General features: G+C 41.6%; 2 protein-coding genes across 2 annotated transcripts in view; one reads left to right on the forward strand and one right to left on the reverse strand.

The window, feature by feature from the left end:
- Positions 1 to 8,579, reverse strand: part of LOC126203978 (platelet-activating factor acetylhydrolase IB subunit alpha1) — a 64,740-nt gene extending 56,161 nt beyond the window's left edge. Inside the window, exons 1-2 of the mRNA XM_049938397.1 lie at positions 8,280 to 8,579; positions 7,934 to 8,140 (exon numbers count right to left, since the gene is read on the reverse strand). Of these exons, the coding sequence (XP_049794354.1) occupies positions 7,934 to 8,140; positions 8,280 to 8,345 (273 nt within the window). The 5' untranslated portion in view covers positions 8,346 to 8,579. The remainder of the gene's footprint in view (positions 1 to 7,933; positions 8,141 to 8,279) is intronic.
- A 95-nt stretch (positions 8,580 to 8,674) lies between these two features.
- LOC126203979 (homeobox protein PKNOX1-like) overlaps positions 8,675 to 18,195 on the forward strand; it is a 721,008-nt gene continuing 711,487 nt past the window's right edge. The window contains exon 1 of the mRNA XM_049938398.1: positions 8,675 to 9,534. The gene's annotated coding sequence lies outside the window, so the exon portion shown is untranslated. The remainder of the gene's footprint in view (positions 9,535 to 18,195) is intronic.

Below are 18,195 nucleotides of genomic sequence, written 5' to 3' on the forward strand. Positions count from 1 at the left end.
AACCATCACAGCGATGTTCCTGTGTGGGGGAGATTCAACGGTGACAGCAGAGGGGGAAGTTTCCCAGACCGCCTTGTTTAAAGACCATCTGGGCAGGCGCCCGTGTTCCTGATGCTGCGGCAGTGACAGAGAGATGGGCAAGTGGTCACTACCACACAGGTCGTCATTTGCTCTCCAGTGGATAGATAGGAGAAGTCCTGGGCTGCAAATTGATAAATCAATGGCCAAGTAACTACCATGAGCCACACTGAAATGTGTGGCAGCCCCAGTATTTAAGAGGCAGAGGGCGAACTGAGACAGTAAAGTTTCAACATCTCTGCCTCGGCCAGTAAGCACAGTGCCGCCCCGCAACGGGTTAAGGGTGTTAAAATCTCCCAAAACTAGAAAAGGTTTGGGGGTTGATCAATCAGTGCAGCCAATACATTCAGGGGTACTGCACCATCTAGAGGAAGATATACATTGCAGACAGTTATTTCCTGCATCGTCCTTATTCTGACAGCCACAGCTTCAAGAGGGCACAGTTCACTATATACTGAGTTTAGGACAGAAACAGAAACTTCACCTGACACTTGATTATAGTCCCTCCAGTTCCTGTAATATTTCTAACCGCTGGGGAGGGCAGGGTTCCGCAATTCTGGGAACCAGATTTCCTGGAGGGCAATGCAGAATGCAGGTGTAAAGCTTAACAGTTGCCACAGCTCAGCCAGGCGGTGGAAAAAAACAGCCGCAATTCCACTGGAGGATGACGTCATTGTGAGACTGGGAAGGCATGGAACATTCAATGAGGCAGTTTGTGCCTAAGGGTCACCTGCTGCCACAGACTTATTGCATGAGCAGTCTATATCCACTGTGTCTGAGGGTCCAGCGAGATCTAGGTCCTCAGTGAATGCCAGAATCTCCACTTCATCCTCAAGTGCAGAGCTTGTAGGTAGCGGTGGTGTGGGTGCCACCGCAGTTCCCTTGGTCTTGGGGATCTTCTTTTTGGATTTCTCTCACTGCACCTTGGGTTTCCCTGGCTGGGAGGACTTCACTGATTCAGTCTCTGGGTTTGAGGATGAGTGTAAAGCCCTACGACTAGCTGCTTTTGGGTTCTTCAACCACTGGCGGGTGTCGTCTTTCCCACTAGCAGAAACCTGAGACCCCTTCCTAGCGAGGGGAGCTGAAGAAGACTTACACTTCTCTGGCTGAGAAGTGGGAACTGGTGTCTCCAATGGTTGGGGGGAGGGGGGGGGGGTGATGCTCCCAAAGTAGGTGGTGCAGGAGCAACAGGGAGGGAAGAGTGCCCCCCCCCCCCACCACCACCACCATCAAGGGGCAAGGTGTAGTCTTCAGGCTCTGATGGGTGACTGGGGACTAGGGTTGGCGGGGCTGATGGGGGCTAGAACTGTTGTAGCGGCGGCGTAAAACGATGTCACACGTACAGGATGTAAGCGTTCAAATTTCCTCTTAGCCTCAGTGTAAGTCGGTCCAATGTCTTTAACTCCATGATTTTCCTTTCTTTTTGGAGAATCCCGGAGTCACGCAAGCAAGGCGAATGGTGCTCTCCGCAGTTGACACAGATGGAAGGCGGGGCACATGGAATATTGGGATGTGATGGGCATCCGCAATCTCAGTATGTGATGCTGGAAGTACAGTCGGAAAACACATAGCCGAACTTCCAACATTTAAAGCACCGCATTGGGGGAAGGATATAGGGCTTTACACCATAGTGGTAGACCATCACATTGACCTTCTCAAGTAATGTTCACCCTCGAAGGCAAAGAGGAAGGCACTGGTGGCAACCTGATTATCCCTCAGACTTCAGTGGACACATCGAACGCTCTAAATTGGCGCGCAGCTCATTGTCAGACTGCAAAAGAAGGTCCCTGTGAAATATGATACCCCGGACCATATTTAAGCTCTTATGGGGCGTGATGGTTACAGAAACATCTCCAGCTTGTCGCAAGCAGGTACCGCCAGTGACAGGGCAGGGGATGCTGTTTTGATCAAGACTGACCCAGATCTCATTTTGGACAAGCCCTCCACCTCCCCAAACTTGTCCTCTAAATGCTCCACAAAAAACTGAGGCTTCATCGTCATGAAAGATTTCCCATCAGCTCTCGACATACAAGGTACCGGGGCAAATAAGAGCCTCTGCCATCCTTACTTAGCCTGACGTTCCTCCCATGGTGAGGCCAGGGAGGGGAACGATTTGGGGACGTACTTCCGTGCGTTGGATTGAGCTCGTGAATGCTTAGAGACTGTTGGTGTTTGACCACCAGCAAGAGATGATGTACTATACTTCATCGCATGTCATCCACCCTGATGCCACCCACTCCGACCAGGGGCCCTCCCCACGGGCAAAACCCAGCCGCAGCAAAGGTCACCTGGCAGGATGGCCATTGCTGGGAGTCCCGATGCCACAGAGTGACGGGAATCTACTCCTTGGAATATGTGGGGAGTGAACAGCGCAGGCATCAACAGAGCGATCCCTGTAAGGTCAGGGGGCTACAACCAACAGGGTACATTGCAGCCCCACCACAATGGACTGGCTACCGTGCTGGATATCAGGTGCAACCAAGCAAACAAGTCCATCATCATTATCAGTGTAGAAAACGATAGCGCACAGTTGATGGAAAAATATGCACCCAGGAGGGTGACCTCGCCTGACAGTTGGAGAATAAGCAAAAGTGCAGATCCACGTCGACGAATGATGCGATAGGTTGGTTGGTTGGTTTGGGGAAGGAGACCAGACATCGTGGTCATCGGTCTCATAGGATTAGGGAAGGATGGGGAAGGAAGTCGGCCGTGCCCTTTGAGAGGAACCATCCCGGCATTTGCCTAGAGTGATTTAGGGAAATCACGGAAAACCTAAATCAGGATAGCCGGACGCAGGATTGAACCGTCGTCCTCCCGAATGCGAGTCCAGTGTCTAACCATGATGCGATAGGTCTCAGCGCATGACGGACATGATGCACCATGTAAGGTGCCCTTCCCCAATTGGCTCGCTCTTTGAGAAAATTTTGAAAAATTGAGGTCAAACCCTACAGGGGCCCATCACATAAAGGTCAAAACGTGGGAGACTCCTTTAGTAGCCTCTTACAACAGGAAAGAATACCTCGAGCTTATTCTAACTCCCGGACCCACCCTGAGGGTAGTGATGGGTGACTTCAATGCAAAAGTGGGATAAGAAGAAGCCTTTAGAGAAACAGTAGGAAATGAAAGTCTGCATAAGGTGTCGAATAAAAATGGATGAAGACTTAGAGACTTTGCCATGGGCAATGCAAGGGTGGTGAAGAGTACATGGCTCCAGAGAAAGGACATAAGGAAAGCCACATGGCGCTCGCCAGATGGCACAACTTGTAATCAAATTGACCATGTGGTACACAGGGGACATGCGTCTGACATCCTTGAAGTTGATAGCTGCAGGGTGGCTGACTGCTATTCAGATGATTATATGTTACGAGTGAAACACAGACAATGCATAACCATCTATAGATCCTGAGGGAAGAGAAAAGCTCGGCGAAGATACAATGTTTCAAATTGAAAGAGAAGGGAGTACCAGAAAAGTACGACACAGAACTGCAGAAAAAGTGTAGGCTAAATGAAGCCAAGCTCTGGAAAACATCGAAGGGAAGTGAAGTATGATTACAGAGGCTCTACAAGAAGCTGCAGAAGTTTTAGGTTTAGAAGAATGGATGAAAAAGGCAGGATGGTATGATGAAGATCTTAAAAACACAGTGGAAGAGAGAAATGAGGCAAGGAAGAAAATTATTAACAGAACAACAAGATCTAACACAGAAGAATTCATGAAGAATAGGAAAGAAGCAGATCGGATTTGCAGCAGAAACAAACAAGAATTAGAGAGGAGATGGATTAGGAACTAGAAGAAGAGTATAATGATCAAGAAGTAAGAAAATTCTACAACAGAGTTCAGGAACTCAAGAAAGGCTTCCAACAACGTACGGTATTCTGCAGAGATAGAGAAGGGAATTTTATAAGAGGTGAAGAACAGGTTCTAGACTGATGGGCTGAATATTTCAGCGAGCTGCTGAATGTCATTACAAAAAGAGAAATTCTGGAAGAAAATGAAATAGAGGGTGACCAACTGTGGCAGAATGTTAGTCAGGATGAAAGACCTATACCTATACCAACAATAGAGGAAGTTAGGAAGGCAATTAAAAGCCTGAAGAATAATAAGGCTCCAGGTAATGACAACTTTTCAGCAGAGATGATCAAAGGTGGAGGTGAACATGTAACAAGATTGGTACATCAGCTGAGAGTGGAAATATGGGAAAAGGAAGAGATGCCAGACCAGTGGAACATGGCCATTATATGCCAGATTCGTAAGAAGAAGGACAAAGCAAACTGTATTGCGGTATTGCTTTAGTCAGCGTGGCGTACCAAGTATTAGCCACAGTCATTGCTATGAGACTTGCACCGATTACAGAAGAAATACTCAGAGACTACCAGTGCAGTTTCTCGACGGGGCAGATCAACAACTGACCACATCTTCACTATAAGGCAAATAATGAAAAAGTGTTATGAATATAACGTGGTTGTACACCAGCTTTCTGTAGACTTTAAGCAGGCCTATGATAGTGTTAAAAGGAAAAAACTATATGACACCTTAATGGAGATGGAATTCCCAAGTAAACTTATCAGACTGGTACAAATTACTCTCGCCAGCATAAAATGCCATGTAAGAGTAGAAGGAAAACTTTCTAAAGAACCTGAGATCAATCAAGGATTAAGATAGGGTGATGTAGTATCCACACTACTCTTCAACATCGTGTTGGAGAGAGTGATGTGAAGGACGGAGATTGAAAACCAAGGTGGCACTCTGTTTAACCATATGCACTAAAATCTAGCTTATGCCGATTATGTGGGTATGCTGTCTAGAAGCTTGAACTAAATGGAAGAAGGATTTGACAGACTGTAAAAGGAGGCAGAACAGTTGGGACTTAGAGTAAACAACACAAAAACAGTATCTCTTTGCTTCAAGGAAAAATGCTGCTGTTAAAGAGAAATATATTAAGTTGAACAGAGAGAATTATAAGAGATGTGAAAAGTTCCAATACCTTCCTGGGAGTGCTGGTTATGGAGGATAGCAGAATAAGAGAAGAAATAAAATCTAGGACTTCTGCAGGAATAGAGCTTACTGGGCCCTGATCAAGATCCTTCAGTCACATAGCCTAAGCAGAGAATCCAAGGTGACTGTCTACTGGACAGTTGTAAGACCAGTGGTAATGTATGGCTCAGAAACATGGGCAATGACTGTAGCAGAAGAAGAGCTCTTGATAAGATGGGAGGGGAAAGTATTAAGAAAGATTTTTGGAGCCCTGTATGTGGCGGGGCAATGGAAGATAAGGAGGAAGGAGGAACAAGGAACTGGAAGAACTGTATAGCAATCCTGACTTGGTGACTGAAATTAACTAACAGTTTGAGATGGCTGAGCCATGTAGAGCGAATGTCAGAGGCTCGAGCTGTCAAAAAGATTTACACAGGAAATCCAGGTGGCAAAAGGAGCAAAGGGAGACCCCGGAAACGATGAAGGGAGGATGTGGAAAATAATTTGAGAAAGATTGGAGTTAGCAGATGGAGGAAACAAACAGTAAATCTAAGGGTTGGGCTGTGATCATCGGAGAGGCCAAGGCCCTACATGGGCTGTAGTGCCAAGGAGTAAGTAAGTATGACGTACAAAACTTTTAGGCATGTTTGTTTATCACAACAAAATGTAAAGCCCAGGCAACAAAACACTCCCAGGAACTAAGTTTACACATTTTATTTTGAGAATCATTTCTAAAGTTTGCCCCTAAGAAGGGGCTAGAATAGCTTACTTTTATTATACATGTACAAATGTGTGTTGGCGACAGAAGGTAAACTAGGAGACCTGCACACTTAAAGCAATTATTACAGTTCTAACACTTTGAACTGTGGGTCCCTCCAAACAGAACAACTCTTATTAAAAAAGATGAGCCACTTTTGTGTCATTCTTTACACTGCACAGCCACCATACATAAAGCAGTTGGAGAAGAGATTTACTTTTAGAGCAGAGTTACAAACATTTCTTTTCGAGAAAGGTTTCTACAGTGTAAGTGAAGAGATTACAGAAATACGAGGCCCAGACTCAAATTAGGAAGAAGTGGGGCTCGTCCCCTCTATGGCCAACCTTGCTTTGAGTTTCCATTGTTTTCCCACACTGCTAAGATGAATTGTAAGGCCATGTCCAGCTTCCTGACCCATCCTTGCTTAATTCTATCCTAGTTTGTACACTTTTACATGTGTATATATTATTTCCACTTCCACTCACCAAGCAGCGGCAGGAGAAAAAAACACACACACACACACACACACACACACACACACACACACACACACACACACACACACACACACACACACACAGTTTAACTTCTACAAGCTTATGGAGCCCGTGGCTCCTTCTAGGCTGCCGCATGGTGAGTAGAGTTATTATCTATCCGTTTACATTGTATTGTCAATAATTGATTATTTATATTATTTCTGTAATATATCGGACTCGTCTGATACTGTTATGCCAAATGATTAAAGGGCAAATAAGTAGATACAAATTAATGATTTTTTCTTCAGGTGTTACAAAATGAACTTCAAGGCAGAAACACTACAATTTTATGCGGTTACAAACATACAATAACAACTAAAATAGATACTTATGGTGTGAAGGAGGATAATGAATGTAGCATTGCTACAAAAACAAATTTCCTTGCACATTTTTACACTATTATGTGGAACACAGGCGATGGAAAATGTTGCAAAATTTGGTTATAGTGGACTTCAAAACACAACTCTTCTGCTTCGACAAGAATAAGAAGAGTGAGTTGGCAGACATTGGTATTTAGCTGTCTTCTAAATTAGCTTGGAAGATCAGTTTTGTTGTGAGTTGACAAAGGCAATAAATTTGTCATGACACGTTCTGCAGACATATTTAGAATCATGACAAAACCTATCTTGCAATTGGTCTGATTTTTTCAGGTTTTTAATATGTCTGAAGGTATAATAACATCCCAACACCAACGTCCATGAGGGACACAATGATTTGGTAATTAATTTATACGACTGTATGACACGATAATCACAATAGTGATTACTAAGGGCTCAATTAGTTGCCACGTCGATAGCATCAATGGTCAGCAGCTGATCTCTGATTTGTGTGTGTTAGGTGACCATTCACCATCTCCAGAAAGAAATTTGAGAGAAATGTTGATCATAAAAATTCCACAACTTACAACGAATTCTTGCATAAGAGGGGAGGGGCCAACTTTGCATCCAAATAGGACAAATACTTCCAAGGACTCATGAAATAAATTTTGAATGGTGGATAACATGATTTTATACAATTTCTCACACAGAAAGTATTACAGACCCTTGAAAAATCTGGACAAGAGTGAGAGGGTCCTCAATTGCATTTATTTTTTCTTCATGTTTACCATAGCTATCTTTGACATTTCTGTAAGTGTGAATGAGAATACCATAGTGAAAAATTCAGTTTGCTGGCGGGAATACCTAGATAACTGAATGTGCATGCTGACTTGAAATTGTTCCATGGACTTAGCACAGACCTTGTAATTCACAGAAATGAAACAACTGCACCTACACAGAACCTTCACCATTCTTCACGCTTCTGAGAACAGCATTGGGTTGTACAGGCTGGTGTAAAACTAAAACCAAACAGTACTTATCAGATGGAAATGTGAACCAATGTCCCCTTGGTTTCTTTGGATTATTTTATTAATAAGTACACTGACAACTGCAACAAAACTATTAATGATTGATGTTCACAGTTCCTGTCATGTTGTTATAGTTGACATTGTGTTTGAACACACACACACACAATATTTTCATTACAAGGTCCTCACAATAGACAACACAACCATTTCATACAACCGGGGCCAAAGATAAAAAGAGTGATTACCTTAGGGTTAACATGGTCTAATTCTCCATTTTTAATCCGCCACAAAACATGCTGTGTTTGATCACCTCCAATACCGAAGTTAAGTGAATGCAGCGGTATAAAGTCTTTGATCCACATCTCACTGTTGACAAGGTTTTGTATAATTGAATCTCCGATGAATATTACTTCAGGTTCTTTTTCTTTGGTCTCTAGGAGGAACCTATTATGCTGAAAGATCGCAACAAAAACGATCTTACACAATACGAACTCAACCAGATTACAATAATATGACAGATGTAATACTGACACACAGGAACATAACCAATATACAACACCTAAGCCGGTTCTACTTAAATGATCTATTTACCATACTCAACCATCTGCCGTCTCCGTTTATATCTTCCGCAGGCACTGCTTGTGCTGCACGACTCATTTTGTCACTTATTTCACAGCCACTAGCTTCAATACTTCGTTGTTTTGAACTTGCAGCACCCAAACAAGTACTCCTAACCAAAGATGTTGGATTCTCAGTTGGCAACGCTGAATTAAAAGTCTTATCAGTGGTGTATGAAATATTCCTTGCCGTAAAAGAATAATTACAAATTGTCACATATTCTTGTAGTTGATAGTAATGTACGCAAATTAACGATGTTAGTGGAACAACTTCGTTGTTGAACAAATGAAGACATAACCTACAATATAGTAGGCTGTGAGTTACGTCAAGGAATGCAGTGTGTGGACCGGAACATGTGTAGCTGCGCACCCTACGTCATAGTGGGCGTAGCCAAATATTATTATGGTGTCTCTCGGATTTCATGAATTTCCGCGTATTTTACGTTCTGTTTTCGAATGAGCTGGACAGATAAAGCGTGTGTGAAGGTCACGCTTAAGTTTTTCACGTATTTGCAGGGATAGTTCTATTTTTAAAGGCAATTCAGCTCTGTCTCACCGACAGTTATTGAAGAGGGGACGACCTTCAATGTGAGCCTTACGGAGACTGTCGGAACTGAAACAAGAGAAATGTTTAAAATTCATGTTATACGCACCTTTTTTGTATAAACTGACATATATTATCATAATTCTAAACGAGTTACGATTACAAAAACAAGTTTATTCTTTAAACGGTCTGTTTTGTAAGCGTTAGTGAAAGCCGTCTCATTTCCGAATACCCCAGCATAACAAGAGCGGCGCAGCGGAGGAGATTGGGAGGAGACGACCGCCATTAATGACGAAGAGTGACACCTAGGTAAGCTGCCACTCAACTGTCGGTAGTGTTGTTTAGCACAGCGAGCAATTTTTGAAAATTAACCCACCCACGTAGCTTCGCTGCGGTAGTTGCATGTGCTGCAGACCCGGGTGCTTATCTCCTCGTAACTGTAGCAGTATACGCTGCATCAGAAGAAGTGAAATAAAGAGCGAACATTATTTGTAGTTAGGTATTTAGCCTTGGCGGACTGGAAGCTGTGTACTGACATGCGAAAGGCGCCGGCTGTGGTGTATTTATAGCGTGACTGCGCGTTGACGTGTGTTATTGTTGTGCTTCTTGTTGACGTCCGTCAATCATTCCGAGGCGGGATTTTCGGATGCGTCTACCATCAGTGACTGCAACTGGACATTGAAAGGTTTGTTGTCATTCTTATTTTCTAACTTAAACAAACAAAACTCATAAAAATAGTAGTTCTCTACATATTCGGACTAAATCATTATTTTTGTTTTGGGAAAGAAATATGAATTTTCATTTGTTAAAAAAAGTTATTGAATTCTCATTATGTCTGTTAAAGATTCATTATTTTCACTTCATCTGATCAAAACATTACTTTCCTTGGCCAAATTTTGCGGCTGACGGTAGGGGTACTCCTTTAGCATTATCTTTCATGGGAATATATTTAGTTGTGAAGATGCACTTATTTTTTGCGTTATTAATTCTGTAAATACAACTTTGTCTTGTATTGTTTTCCACACACTTTCAAACCTCAGGCTGTGCGTACGGCCTTCTCGAACGGGGACAAAAACAAGGACTTGTTTATGACGGATACGAATGTTACATGTAACTAATATGATTACTACTGTTGTAGTAGATGTGCACACTAGGACGTATTGGGTAAGAAAAACCAGCAGTAAGATTATAGAAATGATGAAGAGCGGAGAGGCAGTGTTGATCTCCCGTGGCTAAATAGTGTTATATTGCTGAAGGCCAAATAAAATGAAGGTACGCCGAAACGGCGACAACTCTTCCTGCAAACCGCAACTGAATCAACGCGCGCTCTTAGGTTGCATCCTAATTTTATCTTAATGGCAGTAATTATTTCCATGTTCTGTAGTAGACATGGACATCGGTGTAGCTAGCTCTGGAATTTTTGTTGGGTCGTTCGTTATAAACTGAGCGATCATACAATGGTGGTTCGTATCGGCACTGTCGTGTTATTTACACGAAAAGGATTAAATCACTGACTGCTAATCACCGGAAATCGGTGTAGTTTTATCCCCTTACTTCCTGGGTTATATAATCTTTCGACACTAGTTACTAAATATATAATAAATGAGAGTGCGAGCTTTCCTCCGTGCTTCTTGCTCGTACAGTTTCATAATTATAAGTGAAATATATAATACTATTGATGTTCTACAAGATTCTGTTGAATATCCACAATGTTATGCTTTTCGTTTATAATACATAAATAACCATTTGTTCAGTGATGATTAATACTGCTGATTAAAAACAAAAACAGCATAATTATTTTATGAGTAACAGGTAAAAATTGTGTTTCTTGCTTTTGTTGTTGGCAACGCTGAATTAAGTCGTATCAGTGGTGTATGAAATATTCCTTGCCGTAAAAGAATAATTACAAATTGTCACTTATTCTTGTAGTTGATAGTAATGTAATATGAGGAAGACTCACCCTGTAGAGCAACTAGTCGACGAAAGTGTTTACCCGAAAGCACTTTAAACCAAATGTTTAGATTTTATGCATAAGTTCCCCAATGATAATTACAGTTTTCAAGTTTTCCGCTTTGTTTGTATATCACAAAGTTGTTGATCAGATGGGAACGTCTAAAATATTCCGCCTCTTCATATGCGCGCCTCTCTCGTTCCTCATATTTTTCGATATTTTATCAGACAAGGCCATGGAAAATTTCCCTCGTCTTTCATCGTAGCTATTATGTTTCTTTGTAGTTTACCTCAATGAGGTTAAAAAAATGGAAAGCCTTGCAAAACAGTTTCAGTGTCTGTACGTCGACTTCGTTTTACAGAAATGACAGCTCTCTGGCAGCTCATGTGTGATCATACGTTTTGTTTTCTTTAAATAAATGGCAGAGAAGGGGGAAAAATCATTGCGTAATCGTACAGTTACCGAGTTCATATTTTTTTTTTATTGGCAATTCAGATGTCTCATAGGTTTTAATAAAAGAAAACATTTATCACTCGGTGGTGATAACTCCATAAAATAATTTGCGTGGCGCTAGGTAGAATTATATAGGAGCTAGATAGTATTCAGAATTTATAATGTAGATTTAACGAGAATATAGGTAGATTCTTCCAGAAAAAGTACTGTTCTGTTACTTCATAAATCTTGTATAAACAAGATGGATATCAAACCAGTATAAAGCAGATTAGTTAAAGGAATTTGATATGTTTTTCGTAGCTTTCTTGGAAGGTGAAACCGTATATACTTACAAAGTTTTCGCATTGTTTTCTCGTTATTCGTTAATGTTATGTACAGATAAGCTCATGGTTCGTTTTCATGTCGAGTTGTCGGTGTTAATCTTTGTCCCGGGAGACCCTGTGTGGGGTTGTACGGCCACCTGGTGCTAATCTTTCTATTTGACTTGTGCGTCAATGAAGATGAGATGAAATTATTTAGGACAATACAAACATTCGTCCTGGAGCGAAGAAAATCGCCCACTGGGCCTGGAATCGAATCCGGGACTTTGCGATCTTGAGGCAGAGACTTCTTTTGGTCACTATACCTAGGTTGATTAAGTGGTTGGTCGGTGATCTTTAGTAATTTGCTGTGACTGTCTTTTTTTATCGTAAAACTGTGTAACTTTTGTTCCGAGAAGCCCTCTTTTTGGAATGTCTTCACCTGCTGTTATGTCTTTTTAGTGCCAATCGACAAAATGTTTTTGTTGGTGAAAAAGTGGAAAATTGGTTTGGTTAATGTGTGTTCTCACATTCAGAAACTTAGATAAAAATATCGCTTACAAACTAATCTGTGAGTTTTTGTATATTTCTGTAAAACTCTTTAATTTCTTCATAATAACGTACAGTATGACAATTATTGAACTACAGAAAATGAAATCGTCATAACTTCTGAACGGTTTTCGTTAGGACATTCAAACTGCACCATTGTCAGCGGGGCATGATAGGAATTTTGGATGTGAATATGGTTTGGTTTAGTGACGAAGCCCACTTTCATTTGGATGGGTTCGTCAGTAAGCAAAATTGGCGCATTTGGGGATATGAGAATCCTCATATCGCGATCGAGAAGTCTCTTCGATGTTTCTTAATGGCGATGGCACAGTGACTACCGAACAGTACGTGAAGGTTTTGGAAGATGATATCATCCCCATTATCCAAAGTCACCCTGATTTCGACAAGATGTGGTTCATGCAGGACGGAGACCAACCCCATCCACATTCTGACTCGAGTATCCAGTGGCCACTGGCATGGGCTTCCATTGGCTGTCATTCTTCTGATCTGAACACATGCGACTCCTTTTTGTGGAGCTATATGAAAGACATAGGTGTACAGCAATAACCCAAAAATCACTGCTGATCTGAAAACAGCCATTCAGGAAGTCATCGACAGCATCGATGTTCGCATACTTAAGCGAGTCATGCAGAATTTCGCTATTCGTCTGCGCCACATCACGCCCAATGATGGCACACGTCTCGAATATGTCATAACCTAAATCCGAATATCTGCATTAACGTTTACATGTTGAATAAAGTGTGTGCACGCCGTAGGTTTTTTCATATATTTCAATAATTGTAATCCTGTAGTTGCCAAATGCACCTGCTTTCGATATCAAAATTTTCGATACGTTCCCCCCTTTTCGATTCGTTCTGTGCCCACAAATACACCGATGTTCTGCAAACCGCAGTAAACAGCATAGCAGGGATACTTCCCACTGTACCAGCTAATCTTGCTGTTCCGTTCATGTATAGAATGTGGGAAGAATGATTGCCTAAACGCTACTGTGCGTCTCGCATTTTTTTCTGATATTGCCCTCACGAACCCTTCAGGAGTGAAACGTGTCAGCAGTACTCTCTGAGTTATCATTTCAAGCCCCGATACTTTTTGAATGGCCTTTCGCGGGATGGTTGAATTCTACGTTATTGTAGTATTAGGATATTCCGTTTTGTGAAGTGCAAAATTTGCATTTCTGACCGTTTAAAACACGTTGTCGATCTGTATATCACTTTGAAATCTTATTAAAGCTGACAGAATATTTTGTATCATCTACAAAAACTATGTGGTTACTATGAATATTTTTTTGCAAGTTCGTTAACAATATACAACGACGGTCCCAGAACACTTCGCTGGAGGACTTATAGATCTGTCGATGGCTCTCCATCCAAGAGAACATGCTGTGTCATCCCTACCAGAAAGTCCTCTATCCAACCACAGATTTTGCTTAGTATCCATTACGATCAACTTTTGATAATAAGCGTAGGTGTGGTACTGAATCAGATGTACCAGTGTGCCTAGATCCATGGTTTTCCAGTTATGTGAAAAAAGCCCGAGTTGGGTTTCACATGATTGATGTTTAGGGACGCGTCCTGATTAGCGTGTAGGTTTTTTTCTGTTCGAGATACGTCATTACATTTGAACTCAGAATATGTCCTAAGATTCTACAACAAATGGATGCCAAAGATTCTGGACTATAGTTTTGTGGATCACTTCTGCTACCATCCTTATGGTCAAGTGTGATATGTACTTTCTTCCAACTACTGGGAACGGTTTTTTGTTCGAGGGATCTACTGTAGATGATAGTTAAAACACGGGCTAATCCAGTCGCAGATATGATATATAATGTGATAGGCATTCCATCGGCCCTCGAACTTTCAGTTTTAAAGTGATGCTAATATCCGTTTCACTCATCTTTGCAGTAGTACGAGAACGAAATTGAATTAATACTCCTGGATTTGTCTTTGTAAAGGAACCTTTGAAAACTGAGTTAAGCACTTCTACTTCTGCTTTGCTGTCCTCATTTTCCGTTCATATCTCATCCATGGATGTGTGGACACTAATTTTGTGTGCCACTGTTCCCTAAACATTCCACTCATGTTAACTCACAAGGAGTTCCACCTTAACTCCTTCCCTGACAACAGACGAAACTTCGCAGGGTGAAAGAAGGCTGAAAATAAAAGCACACCCATTTTGGCTTAGGTGCCGACACCCAATCGTTTTCGAGAAACGACTGTTAACATGTTTCGACGCTACTTTATCAGTATAGGTGAGCGTTAGCGTAGTGGTTAATAGCAGATTCGCATTTTTTGCGATTCGTTTTCAGATCTAATCGCAAACTTTCGAGAAAATGCTTCGAGACGCATGGTTGTTTGCCGCGAAACTATCGCCAGATCTCTTGGTATTTACCAGCATTAACGAGGTTGGTTTACTAAGAAATATGATTGTGGTACATGGGCCATTACACGTTGCTCTTGGTGCTCAGAATTTTTATGCTTTGAGTGGTTTTACTGGAGGGAATGCACTGGTTGTCTTGAAGTATAAGCATAAAATTTGAAGCAAAAATTCAGAGATTAGAGTTTGTGTGTTTGATTTTCAATTACTGTAAATTGTATAAAAATTGTGACGATGAAATCTATTTTTAATAAGACAAAAAAAGGAACTAAAGATTTAATTCGAACGCAGGGCGCAAAAATTGGAAACGGTGCTTATACCCACTACGCTGTCGACTTACTCAGCAGCGTGCATTCCGAATATTTAATAGTACCAAATCAATAATTCTGGAAGATACGGCTAATCGTTAGAAGTATGGAATCTACCGAGCTATATTGACAGCTTCGAAGGAAAGTACGTCAAGGTTAAAGCTCATGCCAACAACATTTTAAAATTTCAGTCATCTTGCTACCTGTTTTCGGATGCAAATGGTTTGCTTTCATCGAAGATCTGGGTGTTGGATATTTCAATAAACTCTGACATGAGTGAAATCGATGTGATAGTCCAAGCTGTTTGTTTTGTTTGAAGCACAATGTAGGCCACTCTATTGAGAACTCAAGCAACGTACAAACAGGGCTGTGAAATTGGTTAATCTGCTCTGTAGTTTCTTTCTTAGCCCAAGTGGAGCATTGTCTTTGCAGAACAAAATATATATGTAGCTATATCCCGAAAGGATCTGGTATTACATTGGAATCGGAAAATCCGTGATTTTTAGACATTTGCAGAAAGCCATAGTACGCAGCTCTGTTTAGTTACGTATCTTCATTCTTTTCCACAAACAAACGAATTCCAGTTACTGACTGTCTGATATTTCACTAGAAATTCTTTCCCACACTTTTATTTTTAGCACTCCTGTTATCGCATTCAGCACTGCCGTGATCGTAAAAACACAAAAATAAATACTGAACTTTAGAAGTTTGTCTCATTTTCCTAGATACAGAGATAATCGCGCAAACATTCGAAACTGGCGCGTGGCAAAAAGTGGAACACGCTGCATTCATCTGGCAGTGGTGCGGTATGCCACACGACGCAGTCAACGTCGCGCCCTGGTGAGGATCCTTTAAGGATCTCGTACACATCAAACATTTTGTCAAACTTTACTGTTTGCTAAATAGTTAACCGTGTACCGTGCTGTTTGACGTGTTTGTCAAACATAGAGCGGCATTTGAGAGAGATGTTCACTGACTGAAAATTAACAAAAAAAAAACAATCTGAGTTTTCCGGTCCTTCATCGGAAGATGTAGGCTACATGTTCCCTCGCTGTGGTATTGTAACGGATTGTCCATTAGAGGACTAAGCAGAAGAAAATAACTTCTCACATACTTACGTATTCTTTTTCGATGTGAGGGCGAAGTAACGCTAAACAAGTTGTTAAAATTTTCATTTTCCACTCGGAGAAAGTTCGTGTAATCATCGGGTTCCGAGTGTAACATTTTCTTTTAACAGGTTCTCATGTGTACATTTGTCACATTTTGAACCATTCCCTGGACCAGAGGCAATGCTGGAAATGTAATGTTTCCATAAGGCGAGGTTCAACAGCCGTAAAAAAGTATTTTATAAAATGGATTTCAACCATCAGCTATTTATTGTCCCATTAGTCATCTACCGGTTTCGGTTATTAAGCACCATAATGGTTAATAACGGTTAGATGACTAATGAGGCAATAAACAGCTGATGGTTAAAATGCATTTTATAGAATGCTGGAAAAGCTTTATCTGCATTACTAGACATTACCACTCGTGTCAAAATACAGCATACACGACAGGCACGAACAGCGTCTGCTTCAAACGTGAGGCTAAATTTACGGACATGTTGGATCGTGTACGGGCTAGTTTGACAAATCCGCGGATACATATGAGCGAATTTACAAATATGTATGTCGTGTGCTTGACGGTGAGTGCTCTATGTGAAGTTGCAAGGAAGATGCACGCCGCGCACCACGCTACTTGCCACTCCAAATGGTTCAAATGGCTCTGAGCACTACGGGACTTAAAATCTGAGGTCATCATAGACTTAGACCTACTTCAACCTAACTAACGTAAGGACACCACACACATCCATGCCCGAGGCAGGATTCGAACCTGCGACCGTAGCAGCAGCGTGGTTCCGGACTGAAGCGCCTAGTTTGGTTTGTGGGGCGCTCAACTGCGCGGTTATCAGCGGCCTACAAATTTCCAACCTTTGCTCAGTCCACACTTTATACTTTCATGAATGATGATGAAATGAAATGATGAGGAAGACACAAACACGCAGTCATCTCGAGGCAGATGAAAATCCCTGACCCCGCCGGGAATCGAACCCGGTAAGCGAGAACGCGACCGCGAGATCACGAGGTGCGGACATAGGACATCAGTTGTATTCTAGATTAGGACAATCGTTAGTTTGTGCAAGTATTTTACGAAATGCGGTAGCAGTGAAGTACAATGCTCAGTTTAAAAATGGGAGGACAAGAAACTTGCAACATCGTACAAGAAGGAAACATTCTTGAAAGGTGATGTGCTACAAACTTGAGATAATAACTGAAACCATAATTTTGCGGTTGCCTCTGGATGAAAAATTGATACCATCCAAAAGTGACGTTGCAAGGGAGTCGTCAACTTCTTTTGCTCTCGCTGTCGCCGCGCTTCACCTACGCAATCTTTGCTGAAGACAGAAAGACCAATTTCTGCCACAGCCTCAACCACATATCGATCGTGATCTTCACCTCCATTTGAATTTTTCAATCTCCGTTCGAAGTCTATGTTTATTGCTAGAAGTAACAGCAATAAAAAAAACGTAAATCGGATATTTCAGAAAATGGTTATTTTGAATCTGAAAACCGGTTGTTTTAGCGATAACCGCCAGCCCTACTCCAGACATCACATATTGGAGCGCTGTACTCATAACTGTCGGCCTCCGCGCCGTTGATAGCCCTGCGCACGAGCTGCGGTTCAAATTTATATTACAAAAATTTCTCAGTTTTGGTTTATATTTGGCAAGTTGTGTTGTGCTGTTGTTATTCGTCATAATGCAGGATGTCCCAGAAGGAATGGTCGTTATTCAAAGGCATGATGGGAACGATCACGTGAAATAAAAAACTCCGTGCAGATATTAGCCCTATTCCGAATGGTTTCCGAGATACGACACATTTAATGTAAATAGTTTTTTTATTCTTTGTATTATTATTTACTTGTTCAATGTTTACCACGTACCGCAGTAATGTAGAGGAAACCGAGATCAACAATTTGATGTAGGACACTTGTTGTTTATCAAGTCGAGAAACAACCTCAAATTGGCCTACGGAAACTTCGCGGTACGCGCATGCACGTCGCGCGAGGAATTCGGTACTCTTGTCCCTCTCTCGTTTCCGCTAGAGGCCACGGTTTTCAAGTTGGTCAATAAAAACGTACAAATGTAACATTTAATGTGTTCGATCACGGAAACCATTCGGACTAGGACACATGTCCATATAAAGTTTTTCTGCTTCAAATGAGCGTTCCTGCCGTATCCCTGAAAATTGAGCAGTCCTCCAGTGACACACTGTAACTGCGTACATGTGGGAGAAGCTCTCAGGAATCTCATTAGTGACCTAAGATATTAATGGTAATGTATTACTCATGTG

The sequence above is a fragment of the Schistocerca nitens genome, chromosome 9, assembly GCF_023898315.1.
Source record: "Schistocerca nitens isolate TAMUIC-IGC-003100 chromosome 9, iqSchNite1.1, whole genome shotgun sequence".
NCBI classification, from domain to species: domain Eukaryota; kingdom Metazoa; phylum Arthropoda; class Insecta; order Orthoptera; family Acrididae; genus Schistocerca; species Schistocerca nitens.